At 35.3% G+C, this 15647-nt stretch overlaps 1 protein-coding gene across 11 annotated transcripts in view; it reads right to left on the bottom strand.

Annotated features, from left to right (window-relative positions):
* Nucleotides 1–5710: 5710 nt before the first annotated feature.
* Nucleotides 5711–15647, bottom strand: part of IL33 (interleukin 33) — a 39006-nt gene continuing 29069 nt past the window's right edge. For all 11 annotated transcript variants that reach the window (XM_043565666.1, XM_043565663.1, XM_043565670.1 and 8 more), the window contains 6 exons: nt 13460–13582; nt 12788–12919; nt 11083–11190; nt 10255–10305; nt 9217–9314; nt 5711–7860 (listed from right to left, as the gene is read on the bottom strand). In XM_043565666.1, the coding sequence (XP_043421601.1) occupies nt 7663–7860; nt 9217–9314; nt 10255–10305; nt 11083–11190; nt 12788–12919; nt 13460–13582 (710 nt within the window). In that variant the 3' untranslated portion in view covers nt 5711–7662. The remainder of the gene's footprint in view (nt 7861–9216; nt 9315–10254; nt 10306–11082; nt 11191–12787; nt 12920–13459; nt 13583–15647) is intronic.

Here is a 15647-nt window from a genome sequence, read left to right as displayed (position 1 = left end):
GATTGGGTTTGCACTAAACCTATATACCAACTTGGGAAAAATGGACATCTTAACCATATTATGTCTTCTTTTTTTTAAGTTTACTATTTGTTTTGACAGAGAGAGAGAAAGAGTGAGCACATGAGTTGGGGAGTGGAAGAAGGAGGGAGAGAGAGAATCCCAAGCAGGCTCTGCTGACAGCACAGAGCCCGATGTGGGGCTCAATCCCACAAACTGTGAGATCATGACCCTAGTCAAAATCAAAAGTCGGATGCTCAAAAGACTGAGCCACCCAGGCACCCCAACCATATTAGATCTTCTGACCCATAAAAGAAGTATATCCCTCCACTTATTTAGGTCTTCCTTAATTTCTTTCAGTTGTGTTTGGTTGTTTTCAGTTTATAGGTCTTGCACATCTTTGTCATATTTGTCCCTAAGTATTTAAAAATTTTTAATTGTATTATAAATAGTATTTTAAAAATTTCAATTTCCAGTTTTCTTTTATTATACAGAAATACAGTTGATTTCTGTGTATGGATATTGTATCATTCTGCATCCTTGCTAAATTCATTAGTTCTATTAGCTTCTTGGTAGATTCCATTGGATTTTTTGCATGGATAATCATCTTATTTTTAAATAAAGGCAGTTTTACTTTTTCTTTTCCAATTTGGATTATTTATTTCTTTGTCTTGCCTTATTGCAATTACTAGAACCTCCAGAAAAATTCTGGACAGAAGTAGTGAGACTGACTTCCTTTTATTGTTTTTGATTTTAACCAGTCTTCTATTCAGTCCTAGACTGTTATGATGCTAGCTGTAAGTTTGCTTTGGTCTCTGCCCTTTATCAGGCTAAGGAAGTTCCCTTATAGACTGTTTTTTATCAGGAATGGATGTTAGATTTTGTCAGCTGCTTTTTCTGCATCTAGTGAGATGATTATATGGTTTTTCTCTTATAGCTTATTAAAATAGTAAATTACATTAATTTTTGAACATTAAACTAACATTGTATTCCTGGGATGAATACTACTTGATCATTATATACCCTTATATCCCTTTAATACATATAATACATATCCTTATATACATTATATATCTACTTTTTATATTTGTGGGTTGATTAAAATTTTAGCATGTAAATTTTTGAATTTTTGTATCTATGTTCATGAAAATATTGATCTGTATTTTTCTTTTCTTGTAATATCTTTGGTTTTGATATCAGTGTAATGGTTGCCTCATAAAATAAGTTCAATAGAATTCTATCCTTTTTAATTTTTTGACAGAGTTTGCTTAGAATTGATATTTCTTCATTAAATGTTTGAAAGAATTTACCACTGAACTGAAGTTTTTTTGTTAAAACATTTTAAACTATAAATTCACTTTAAAAAATGAATATAGGGCTATTCATATTGTCTGTTTCTTCTTGAGCAAGTCTTAATATTTTGTGCCTTTCAAGGATTTTGTCTATTTTCACTGAAATTACCAAAATGTTGTCCATAGTATTCTCCTTTTCATCCTTTTAATATCTTTAGAGTCTATAGTAATGCCAATTCTCTTATTATTAATATTGGTAATTTGTATTATTTCTTTTTGTTTTCTGATCAGTCTGGTTAGAGGCTTATCAATTTTATTAATTTTTCTCTAATATCTAGCGTTTGGTTTCATTGATTCCTCTATCATTTTTCCAATCTACTTAATAGATTACTACATAATTTTATAGTTATCTCTTTCCTATATCTTGAAACATCTGTACTTTTATCAAATTATCTTAAAATACTTTTTAATGTTTATTTTTGAGAGAGAGAGAGAGAGAGAGAGAGCACAAGGAGGGGAGGAGCAGAGAGAGACAGGGAGACACAGAATTCAAAGCAGGCTCCAGGCTCTCAGCTGTCAGCACAGAGCCTGATGTGGGCTTGAACTCACAAGCTGTGAGATCATGACCTGAGCTGAAGTTGGACACTTAACCGACTGAACCACCCAGGTGCCCCTATCAAATTATCTTTTGAAGAAATATGGGTCTTTTCATTTTTACTATTAAACTTTTTTACTTATAATGTAATATTTTATACTTATAAAATATTATATGTAACTTGTAGGTAAAGAAGTATAATAAAATAAACACCTATGAAGTTGGTAGATTACTTCTATACCTGTCAGATCTCTTTAATTCTGATTCCTATCCTCCCCCAACACACACACTTTATCTCTTACAGGGTAATTTCTATTAAAGTTGTAGAGAAATTTGAGCATGTTTCTCTATGTGCTAATTGTACCTAAGAAACATTGTTCTCAGTTAATATCAGTCAGGTTTTCCTGCCTTTTAAAGCTAACATTCACTGAGAGCTTGCAATGTGCAAGGCAATTCTTATCAGTGTCCTAAGAAGCAGGTGTTCCCATCATCTCCTAGTGGTTGAAGTTTGCTTGAAGCCACATTAAAAAGAAAACCGAACTCTAGCTTAAGCACACATGGATTTATTTTTCTCTCTCAATAATAAAGTTTGAGAAGGAGGGAGCCAAAACATAAGAGACTCTTAAAAACTGCGAACTGAGGGTTGATGGGGGGTGGGAGGGAGGATAAGGGTGAGTGATGACTATTGAGGAGGGCACCTGTTGGGATGAGCACTGGGTGTTGTATGGAAACCAATTTGACAATAAATTTCATATTAAAAATATATATATAAACAGAAAAAAAGAAAGTTTGCAGTTAATACTACAAGACTGGCACAGCAGAAAACAATGGCACACATGTCCCGCTGTCTTACATTAGGCTCCCTCGATGTGGACCTGAGTTAGGGATTCATGAGTATGCAATTTACTAAGGAAATGTTCCCAAGAAAGATTGCTAAGGGAGTTGGGCAGAACAGGGATGGGCAGGAATCTAAGTAAGAATGTGATCTCATGCTTAAGTCCAGCAGAGGGTAGCTTCAGCATGAAGCCTCTAAGAGAATTTTTGAGTGAAATTTAAGATAGAGTTCTTTGACCCAAGCAAAAACTTCCAAAAGTCTCGTGAGGCTGATGGGAGGAATGCAAACTAGCAGAAATTTTCAACTCTCTGTGCAAGAGGGCAAAGCAACATCAGTACCATAAAAGCAATTCTTGTAAGAAAAACTGTAAGTGATGGATATTGAAAGTGCACAGAAGATGGTGGTGGTGGTGGTGGTGGTGTTTCTATGGGTGTATGGTACACACAGAAATGTAATAAAATAATTCAATATAAAGGGATCCAAGGGGATTTGGGTAGAACACCATTATTGTTCACAACACCAGAGTTCTTCCATATTTCCTTCCTACCATTTTTAATGTATTGACCTTTATCCCCATGTTCAATGCCCCATGGTCAGAAGTTGGCTGTTCTACATTCAGCCTCATATAGGTAAGAGGTCTAGGTCTAGGTCTAGGTAAGAGGAAGGCAGAGAGGGTGAAAGACAAAAAGTGCATTTTAGTTGAATATGTCCCTTTAAAAAAGTTTTTCTTGGGGCTCCAGGTGGCTCAGTCGGTTAAGTGTCTGACTTTATTTCTGGCTCAGGTCATGATCCCAAGGTTGTGAGATGGAGCCCCATGTCAAGTTCTGTGCTAAGCATGGAATCTGCTTAAGATTCTGTCTCTCCCTCTGTCACTCTCCCACACTCGAGCTGGCTCTCTCTCTCTAGAATAAATAAATAAATAAATAAATAAATAAATAAAAGTTTTTCTCAAACCTTTATCCTGCCTATATTTTATTGTTCAGAACAGTGTCAAGTGGTTACCATATCTACTACATGGGAGTCTGGGAAGGCGTAATCCTGTTAAGAAAGTGGGGATAGTGGTGTTGGATATTAGGTAAACAACTACAATATTTGGTACCTTCTTACCTTACAGAGAATAAACAGAGATTGAGAGAGTTCACATAATTTGCTGAAGTTGCACAGCCTGTAAGCAGTAAACCAAACCTATGGTCTTTTTTAAAAAAAATTGTTTTGTTTCCTTGTTTCTGTATGTATGTATGTATGCAACATCTACACCCAATGCGAGGATTGAACTCATGACGCTGAGATCAAGAGTTGCAGACTCTTCCAACTGAGCCAACCAAGTGCTCCCAAATCTATGTTCTTACTATGCTGGGTAGTGATTCATGCATTCTTCTTATGGGAATACCATATGGGCTAGGGACTATAATTGGACTTGGACAAGTGTTTCATAATCTTGGCACCTCAACAGGAATTACCTCATTGATTCTATCTCTACCAATTTGGCTTTAACTTTTATCTCTTGCATCCATTTCTCAGAGTCCTAAGCCCCCTAATCCCAACCCTGACTGGGACCTGTAGAAGGAAACTATATAACACAACCTTGAGGATGGATACATGAATAGATCAGGGTGGGTAGTAGGGTAGAGAATTCACTCATTTCTTTCTCTAAAGTGAAACTCACACTGATCTATCTTACCTTTGTGCAAATGTGTACTGACTGCAGAGTTGGAGGTTAATACATAAATTGTACATGTTTTAAGTTCCATGTGGACAAGGAGCATAGTTTAGTTTTTTTTGGGGCGGGGGGAGGTGCTTTCACACTACCTAGCAAAGTCCAATATGCATGACATGTATTAAGGGAGCAACTGCTAGAGGACAAGACTTCTGGGCTGTATAGGTCATTGTATGATGGGGATGGGGGAGGAATTTTGAGTACCCTTGTTTAATATTTTTCCATCCATCATGCAATTTCTCAGCATGAGGCATAAAGGTTGAAATTGTTTTTATTTTTTGGCTTTTTTTTTTTTTGCAGATGTGGTGGTTATAATTCAATTTTTTAAGATTTTAATCAAGCTGTTGCATTCTTTTTTTAAAAAATGTTTATTCATTTTTGAAAGAAAGAGAGAGAGAGAGAGAGAGAGAAAGATGCCACAAGTGGTTAAGGGGCAGAGAGGGAGACACAGAATCTGAAGTAGGCTCCAGGCTCTGAGCTGTCAGCACATAGTCCAATATAGGACTTGAACCCATGACAGCGAGATCATGACCTGAACTGAAGCTGGATGCTTAACTGACTGAGCCACCCAGGCACCCCGTCAAGCTGTTGCATTCTAATTAAATTAGCAATTATTTTTTCAAATTCCCTGAATCTTAACTCTTACTTCATTTTTTTTCCAATTCTAAGTCATATTACTTATTCAAATAAAGTTTTCTTGACAGTATTTCAAGGTATCCAATAAATACATAAAAATCTAATGAATATAAATAAAATGAGGGAAAAGTAAGTTTTGGCATAATTGTTATTCTGATACAATGAAATGGAAAAATTCCTTCCAGTTATGTCTGTGTTATCGACCATCAAAACACATGAAAGTAAGTGACAAAAGACCATCACACATTTAAATATTTTAAATAATACTCAGTATAGTAATGGTACAAAGTCTTTTTTAGAAAAGGAGAATTGAACATGAAAAGTAAGATAACCAGGTTGAAAGATACCTAAATGATCAGAGGTCAGGTTAAATTTCCTTTGGCAGGTGTATGTTGGCTGTTTGATTTGCGGTAAAAGTCACCAAATAGCTCATCTGTGCTGGCCAGTATGATGGGCACTGGGAATATAAAGGTGTAAAAGACACAATCCCTTTTCTGGAATATCTTACTTAATTTTGAATGACCAAGAACATCAAATGACCTACTTCATATACCAACATTGGTGGAGTAAAGTGTACTTACTTTCACTTAAAAACTTCAGAATATTGAGTCATTTTATGATAAAAACGTGGCCTCACAGACTTTTGAAAAATACAATTTATTCAAGAACTTAAACAATGTAATAGATATATCTGGTTACTTAAAAACAATAATTTTAAATATATCATAGAGATGCATATGATTAACATTTAGTGTTTTTCAGAGTGGATGATATAGATTCTGCGTTTGTTTTTGTCTCCATAATAAAATTGGCAATGAAAGCATAAGAGACTCTTAACTGAGAACAAACTGAGGGTTGATGGGGGGTGGGAGGGAGGGAGGGTGGGTGATGGGTATTGAGGAGGGCACCTTTTGGGATGAGCACTGGGTGTTGTATGGAAACCAATTTGACAATAAACTTCATACATTGAAAAAAAAAGAAACTTGAAACAATATACAAAAAAAATAATAAAATTGGCAATGTAATGAAAGATTTATTATTGTTTATAATTGCTTACCCTCACACAGTAATTCTCAGCCTTTTTAATCTTATGTTCCACCAGCATTATAATCTAATAGATCTCAACAATTAAAAATTAAAAAGCCTACACTTTCAAAAAAAGTTGCATTTTATAAGTATTGTCATTAGTTTTATCATTTACTGTCAGTGTTAAACCTAGGAAAAATTATAGTAGAATTAAGGCCTTAAAATAAGCAAAACTATTCCTTTAGTAGTTGAAAAATCTTATTACATGGTTGAGTATGAATTTTATTACCTTAGTAATGTAAAATGCAAAGATGTTTAATAAAAAATATTGGTCTTTAATAGGCTTATATGAAATTCTACAACATCAGATAGATGAAGTAAAATAAATATGGCATCCATATATCAGGTGATTTGTAATGAAGCTCAGGAGTCACAAAAGGTATATCAAGAACACATTTGGTCAAAAGAATAAAGAAGTAATAAAAGTCAAACAAATATGCCATAATAAGTAGGGTAATCGGAAAGCTGGACAAGAAAAACATTTGTATACATGGGAAGAAAGTATTAGAAGAAATTTTGTCCAGGGTGATATGTATATCAAAAGTCATAGATCCCTGGAGAATAGGGTCAGAAGGACATTGTATACTACAAACATCAGGAAGAGTCAGTTATTGAAATTGTGATGTTAATCCTGTGTCCTATCTAGGCTCTAGTAGATCAGAGGATTTCTGAATTCACTGTGGTACTTGGATCCCATGGTACTTCGATGTCCTAAAATAAGTTGTGTCTCAGTGCTTTTAAAAAACGTTTTAATTTGTTGGATATTCCTAATGATTTCAATTATATGTCTGAACTAAAATTTATTTCATTTCCTAATATAAGAATGTTTTGCTTAAACTTAACTAAGTCTATAAAAAATCAGCAGTTTACAAACAATTAGAGGTAAAATTATTTACTTTCCAAATACTGGATTTATTTTTCTTAATGTTTTGGCTGTCTTTGTCATTTCATATATTTATATTATCTGCCTACCTATGTAGGTAGGTATCTGAAGTTTGGGGCATTTCAAACAAATTTGGTGTTTTATTCCAGTTGTGAAATGGTAAGTCCAAATAGATTTGGTTGTCTTTTCACCAATAGCTTTAGTGTTTGAACTCATTGTTTGGAACCAGGGAAAATTATGTCTTTATGTAGCTCTTTAAAATGGATCCCTGTCTAAAATGAGACTTGGATTAAGGCCCTTGCTTCTCCCCAGAGGTCTCAGCTCTAAATATGAAGTTCTTTCTGTACTGAAAGTAGAAAAAATTAAAGTTCAGGTTGTACCTCTTCTGAGGTCTCTTTAGCAATACCCTATTGAATATGTAATGATACAGAAGGAAATAAAATGCAGAAATGAAAGACCATAAAAAAGTATTTACACATAATGAGAAAAACATTCCATAGCATACTAAGTACTCTCCATTTCCCTTGAATGTTACCTCTTTCTTTATTTCTCGATCATTTCTCCAGTGGTAGCTATTTGAGTTATCCAACACAAGATCCACAGCTTTCCATAACATTAAGTTTAAGAGAGTTTAAATATGATATTCTCTGTACTAAAATACTCAGTTTGATCCTCTAATTTAATTAGAGTAAGGTGGTTATCCTTTACTCCTATAAACACTCCAGGGTCATTCTTACATTCAAATGAAACACATTTGGAAGACTTCCTATGAAGGCGGAAGAAGGCCTGGTCTGGCAATGGTTTTTCACATTTTTGTAGCTGAGGAAACAAGAAAGAAAGCAATCAGCACGTGAGTGGGAAATCCATAGTCAACCTCACCTCCCTGTGTTAGAAACTAAAGAGAAATAATTATAACTTGGTATTTCTAGCAAGGCTACTTACTAAGTAGGGGATGGGAATGGGGTAGGAAGAAGCTAGTAGAGGGCTGAAGTGGGGCGGATTTAATTTAATTTACTGATGGTCTACATACTTTGAGATACTTTGTAGCTTAGAATGACTGGATTTGGATACAGCAGCTCAGGATTTGTGCCCCACTTTTGCCATGTACTATCTCTGAGTCCTGTGCACATTGCTTTACCTCTCAAGCCTCAATTTTTTAGCCTAATCTATTTTCTACATGTGAGTGATATAAATGATTATTATTTCAGGCCAGTAAGTGTTGGGAATGGTTTGTTATACAGTAATATCTGACAAAAACAATAATTCCATCATAGAATTACTACAAGAATTAAAGGAGACTGCTTGTAAAACATTTAGCATGGTATTTGGCATATAATAGAGTTCTGTATGGGTTAGCTCTTACTACTGAGTAATTATATATGCCAAACACTGTTATATACATTGAGGAGCATTTGTTAAGGAAGATGTGGGGTACCATCAGTGTTTATGTTAATACCTTACATGGCTGTATTAGTTAGATTTATAATTTTGTATTTATGTAATTTGTCATCTATATTATACTCTTATGTTTTCTTCCTGGTCTCCATCTTTGGCTTGTTTGTTCCTCAAAATGTTTATAACTCTTCATCATGACCAATATTATACTAACATTTACTAACTGAAAAAGACTGAGTAGTGAATCCTATGATTAGAATGTAGATTATTATTTATAATGATAATTGTAAATCTTGGCAGATGGAAATATTTATGACTTTCCCTTTAGCAGGCTTGGAGTGTAAAATTACTTTTGCATTTGCCTAAGAAAACTATTTTATTAAGAAATGCTTCCTGGAAAAACAAAGTAGTTCCTAAAGCTGAGTAGATAGAATTTCAGATCATTCTACATAGTAGCACTTTTCAAACTTTAATGCACATATGAGTCTCCTGGAGATTTGTTAAAACACTGATTCGCATTCAGTTCTGAGGAAGCCTGAAATTCTGCATTTCTAACAAATTCGCAGCTGATTCTGCACTACTGGCAGAGCCCAGACTTTCAGTAGCAAGGCTATACATGCCATTTCCCTCCCTTCCCTATTCCAGAAGCAAGTTATTAGTAGTAACTGTGTTTTATGTACAATAGCAGAAACAAAACTTTTTCCTTGAACTGTGCCAAACACCCAAATCTGCACAAAAGAGTGGAGTCAATTATGACAGTTAAGTGCATATTTCTATTACCTCCACAGAGTGTTCTTTGTTATTGGCATGCAGCAGGAAGTCTTTGTCTTTTGTAGGACTCAGATTTACCAGTAACGTATGGCCATCATCAGCATCACCTTGCAATTAAAAAATATGTAAATTAAAAATAATAAATTAATTTAAAAATCTAAATTATAAAGCTAAGAATTGAACAAGTAAGTTCAATTTAATGAAATGAATTTAACACCTAGGAAAAGAATCCAAGATGTGATGTAAAATAATTGCTTCATTAACCAACATGTCTTATAGAAGTATTTGTACCCAAATGAAACTAAAAAGTCACCGCATAATTTGGGGGTAATGTTAAGCTCCTAAAGAGTCATTGGACAATTTGGGGGTATTTTTAAGCTCCTTAGTTTTCTTATTTGGTTTCTAATTGTAGAATTATGACTCTATTGGTTATTTGTCTGGGTGTCAGCTTCCCTGTCTCCATGTAAAGCCACTGATAGTTTTCCTTCAATATCCCAACTACTCTCCTTGTGTAACAGAACATTTCCCAGTCTGTTTTCTTGTAACTAAGTGTAGCAATGTGGCTAAGTTTTGACCAATGTGAGGTGAATGGAAGTGTCACGCGCAACTTCAAGGTTTTGTCCTTAAAGGGAAAGACAATTCATGCATCTGTCTTCCACTGTCCTGCTGATTGGGCATTGCTGAGGTAGCAAGTAATCTTGAACCATGTAGATGTTGGCAGAGTGACAAAGAGAGAAGGATCCTGGTCCCCGGACAACGTGTTGAGCAGCACTGCCATTCTCGTCCTGGCTAAGATAGAAATGAAGTTTTGTGTAGCTTAAACCACTATTATTCTGGATCTTTTTAAAATGTTAACCTTCATCCTAGTTATTAAACTGCAAATGGATGGGATGGAATAAATCCTCTAAGAATCTAAGAGATAACCATGAATGTGGGCTGGAGAGAATCTTCTGAGACTGCCTTCCTTTTTTATGGGGCATTTTTGGATTTGTCCTTGCCCCAAACTCAAGAATTCAAGTACTACAGTTACCTAGTCTTCCAAATTACCTGTTTCGCGTGAGGGAGGTTGGAAATCATAATAACGGAATAACACCTTATCTGAAAGAGAATGCATAAAATCCCTTCAGTGAGATACAATTTTATCAAAATGTTTCAGTTTTAACAAATACATAACGTCAGACAATATCCTCTTTTATTATACATCAATTAAAGAAATTTTGTGATTTTAAGGAAGGTCTCAAAAATGTATGAATATGCTCTGATGAATTCTCTAACACAGTTATTATTAAAATATTTAACAAATTGTCCATAACACTGGTATATTCTCTTATTTGAGATTGTACTTTGGTGATATTGATAGGACTGGAAAGATACAGCAGGTAATTAGCAGTAGCAAATATATGTGGTCTGTTCATCCATTTTTTTAAAGTTTATTTATTTTGAGAGAGAGAGAGCACATGTTGGGGAAGGGCAGAAAGAGAGAGAGAGAGAAAGAGAGAGAATCCCAAGCTGACCTGTGCTGTCAGTGTAGAGCCTGACATGGGGCTCAATCCCATGAACGCTGAGATCATGACCTAAGCCGAAACCAAGAGTTGGATGCTTAACTCACTGAGCCACCCAGGAATCCCTCTTCCATCTTTCACAACAGATACCGCTTCTCAATATCAGCATCCTTTCCTATTAAATCCTCACTAAGCTTCTGAATTCTCTTCAACTTAGTGATATTTAGGCATGTCTGCCAATGTATTGGAGTTAGCACACAGTATGAAATCTATGTGTCATGTCTGAAGTAATACATTATTTATGGCTTGGTAAATTTATTTTTTACTTTACTAGTCATCATTATATCGTTATAGACAAAAGGAAATATTCTACCTTTCTCTTGGTCTTTTCCCAAGTCTTCTACATAGATCTCATAACTTCCATCCTCAAAAACGAAAGTAATAGATTGATCATTGTATGTGCTCAGGGAAGCAGAATGTTCTGTAACAAGTGAAAAGCTTGCCATTAAAAATTCAAAATATCTTGTTCCCATGAACAATCCTCAGCAATTAAAAAAAAAACCACTTTGTTTAAGGTTTTTGTTTTTGTTTTTCCAATTTGAGCTGTACTTTGTCCACCATTGTTGGATAGATAAAAGCCTTTGGTGCAAGCTTAACATAGCTCAAAGGCGGAGGTATGTCGCTTGAATGGGATTAAAGATGCTGGTCTCCTTCATGAGGACTATAGGAGGTCATGTTAGTGTGCTTATGGGAGGATTTGATGGTGAGAAGTAAGCTGGAAAAGTGACAGACTTTGCCGGCTTCCTTGTTTCTTATGGTCAAGGGGACTGTGGACAAGAAGGGACTGTATTTTGAGAGACATGGTTAAATGAATACCCATCTGTAAGGTGTGGAGACCCATTCTGTCTTCTGGCTAAATAACAGAGACATTTACAGCAGCACTCTCAACTTTTAAAACAATGTCCCAGCACACATAGAAAATGATAGTATTTCTATGGCACGCTGGGGTAAACTGGTGTAGAATTAGGACCTATGTTGGTCCTTGAAGAAAAAAAATCATTACATTTTCTTTATATTATAGAATTGTGCAAAGAGAAATAATATACAAAATAGAAGAATGTTAAATATTGAATGTGTATATGAATTTCTGAAGTAAAATTATTTAAAAGTCTTTAAGTTTTAGTTAGTTAACATACAATGCAATATTGGGTTCAGGAGTAGAATTCAGTGATTCATCACTTACATACAATACCCAATGCTCTTCACAACAAGTGCCCTCCTTAGTACCCATCACTCATCTAGACCATTTCACACCCACCTCTCTCCATCAACCCACAGTTTGTTGTCTATTATTAAGAGTTTCTTGTGGTTTGTTTCCCTTTCTTCTCTTACCCCCTATGTTCATCTGTTTTATTTCTTAAATTCCACATATGAGTAAAGTCATATGGTTTTGTCTTTCTTTTATTGACTTATTTTGCTTACCATAAATTCTTAATGAGAAACTTCAGTATGTTTCTGGAAACTTAAGATATTTATATCAGGAGTTATGCTTGAAATGGCAATATGCCATTCCTGGTCAAGTTTTCTTAATGATCTCCTCATTTCTTGATAGTTACCATCAACTTGGGGTTTACTTGCACAAGTAGGTGATACAACCTAAAACCAATTTAACAACTATTTAAAATGTTTATGAGCTGAAATTATATTTTAAAAATATAATAGTTCTTCATTTTCTTTCATTGTCAAAATGTTGACATTTGGGGAGGAAATGTGTGGTTTTTTTTTTCCCTGAAGTATTAAGTATTTTCCCCAGGAATAATGTATATGGGATTCCAACCCATGACAAGCATTTCAAAATAATGATGGAGGGCTAACTATAGAATGCACATATATTGTTAGAGCAGCTACACTGTGACTAGTTTGGATACCACTAAATGGGTACAATGACAGCAAATGGACAGAAGTTTCTGTTACACAAGTAGGCATGGACTTGAAGCTGTTTCCTGAAGTGGCACTTGCCATGGTCCTGTGTCTTATCTCCCTCCTCACACCCACACCATGCCCATCACCAGGCATACCTTGGATACTTGGAACATCAGTTGTTCCAAAGCATTTCTGGACCATAGGCACACCAAAGGCTAAGCCTTCCACAGGCCGTTCCAGCTGCTGATGACGGGCAGTGAATACTAGATGTTCTTTATACTTTCCAGCTGTAGGATAAGGAGTGGATTGTCAGTACCCAGTCGGCCCAAACCCCTTACCCCCACTTTGAGGATTCTGAGTCAAAGCTGCTTGCTGACAGTGATGACTGACCCCGGGGCTTTAGCCACCCCACAGTCTGAAGGGATCAATATTTCCTGGCACACTTATACCACAGTAGGGTACACTCATTGGAGTCCAGATGGGAGAAAACTAGTGACCCATGGTCTCAACACCCCAAAAAAAACAACTGCTATTAACATTTTAGTTTAATACCTTTAAATGAAAAAAAAATGTAAAATACTATAAATATATTTATAATTTAATATCCTCTGTTTTCACTTATTATGACATGACTATTTCTACCATGCTATAAAACTCTTTATATGTTCTTTTGAAAATGGCTAGAAAATAGTTCAGCATCCTTACTATTTTTCAGAAGGAAAATTTGGTCGAGGGAAAAAATTATATATCTAAGATGTGGTAAATGAAGGCTAATAGATGCTCATTACTATATTGAAAAATTACCAGGAAATGTAATTTCCCCTTACCTCTTCTTGTTGAATGTCTTTTGGTGGTTTCTTTCTTAAAATAACAGGCTGTCTTTTTTATAAGGCCAGAACGTAGCTGCATAAAGTACATTTGGCAAACTTCTTCAGCCTTCTGCTGGGATTCTAAACAATTGAAAAATTTTGATACTGTTTCATTCCATCCATATTTATATTTTTACAAACCCTGAGCATAGCAGTCCACGAAAGCAACTAAAGATCCACAGTATCTTATCAGAAAGCTTGGGGCCAATTGTGTTTCAAAATTCAGAGTTTTTTATTTTAAAAAAAATTTAATGTTTATTTTTGAAGGATAGAGAGGCAGAGCATGAGCAGGGGAAGAGCAGAGAGAAAAGGAGACACAGATTCTGAAGCAGGCTCCAGGCTCTGAGCTGTCAGCCCAAGACCTGACATGGGGCTCAAACTCACAAACCATGAGATTATGACCTGAGACGAAGTCAGACGCTTAACCGACTGAACCACCTAGGTGCCCCCAAATTCAGAGTTTTTTTTAGATTTTAGAGTTGTCAGGTAGAGTATATGCTGTATATATGTAGTACTCCCAGCAGGGACTAGGGCAGCACTCATAACCAAATATTAATTCATGATTTAAAGTGAAATATAGGAAAATGCATATAAAGTGAAATAAATAAAGACTTCATGTTGGTTCAGGTCAGGATTTGTCACATGAGTTCAGATTGTATTTTATTACCAAATGAGTTATGAAAAATTTTAGGTCCTTAGAAAAAAATTTGGTTTTCAGAATTCCATATAAAGGAGTGTGGATCTACATCAAGCATATATCAATCTTTGCCTAACTTTTGTGATCACATGAAATATATAATCTTCTTTTACTTATCTAGAATACACTTTTAATAATTTTAGAAGAATGGCTATAGTCTCTAGAGGTTATTGATATTAAAAATAAGTGACCCATGTCTTCAAGCTTTTTTCCTTTATTTTCTTCTAAGAGTTTCATGTCTAACATTTAAGTCTTTAATCCATTTCAGGTCAGTTTTTGTGAGTTCTTTTACATGCGGATACCCAGTTTTCCCAACACCATTTATTGAAGAGACCATCTTTTCTCCTTTGAGTATTTTTTTGCTCCCTTCTCAAATGTTAGCATGTCTACAGTGGGCCAAGCACTGTGCTAGTAATTTTACTTACTGTTTCATTTAATCCTTTACAATAATATTACAAGGAAGTTATTCTCCTCATTTTCCAAATGATGATCAGAGGCTCTGAAAACTCTTAAGAGGACCCTGATACTTATCAGCAGGAGGAATTAGTGAGTCATGAAAAAATATGAATGACAAATTTGGCTTTTGCTGGTTATTTTTTAAGCAGTAAAGGGAATCCCCCCACAACACACACACACACACACACACACACACAAACACACAGCTCCAGGGCACAGCTCTTCACTTTCCTGGTTATTTCTCTTTCTTTTATTTTATCTTAGAATTAGGGGCAGATTCTTGTCTGATTTGTTGCAATGAAAGAATAGCTATTGGTTTTCCCAGAGGCCAAACTGTGTTTCCAAGAGTGCATGTTGTGAACCTTTGGAAGGCATCAAGTTACCTTTATGAGGAGTCTGGGAAAGACAAGCTGGTGGACTCTGGGTCTCTCTAAGGAGATACTCTATTTGGATTAGAAGACAGTTGTTGGTTTCATTCACCCATTCCAAATGAAAACAAAACCAAAGAGCAACTCAGCTGCTATTTATATCCACATCTCAACACTAGATTAGTGTGATCTTGGCCAAGCATCTTAACCTCATTGGTCCTTGGGTCATGTGCCAAATCTGTCTCAGAAAATTGCTAAGAGGTTTAGGTGAAATGACTAAGTAAAGCCCAGTTCCTGGCCCATCATGGATTTTCAAACACACTTGCCCAAGGTTACAGATCTGGTGAGAAGTTGTAACTCAAATATGTCTAGCATCAAAGCTACTCTTTCCATCCACTTCCATCTAAGAAAATGCTACACTGCAATTTTAGGAACTAACATAATACAAATCCAAATTAAGTCAAAGTAAAAAATTTAATCACCTATTTAGTAATTCTTTCATTTAGTCAAAGAAAAAGTCTCAAATAAAAAATTAAATTTTCTACTTGCAAATTCATAAAAGGTTTTTCAGAGTCAAATGGAAAAGAAAGTTGTAACACTTGAGTCATGGCATCTCAACTTTTAG

This window comes from Prionailurus bengalensis, chromosome D4 (genome assembly GCF_016509475.1).
Source record: "Prionailurus bengalensis isolate Pbe53 chromosome D4, Fcat_Pben_1.1_paternal_pri, whole genome shotgun sequence".
NCBI classification, from domain to species: Eukaryota; Metazoa; Chordata; class Mammalia; order Carnivora; family Felidae; genus Prionailurus; species Prionailurus bengalensis.
The sequence above is the reverse complement of the archived record's forward strand: the minus strand, read 5'-3'. Positions and strand labels throughout refer to the sequence as shown.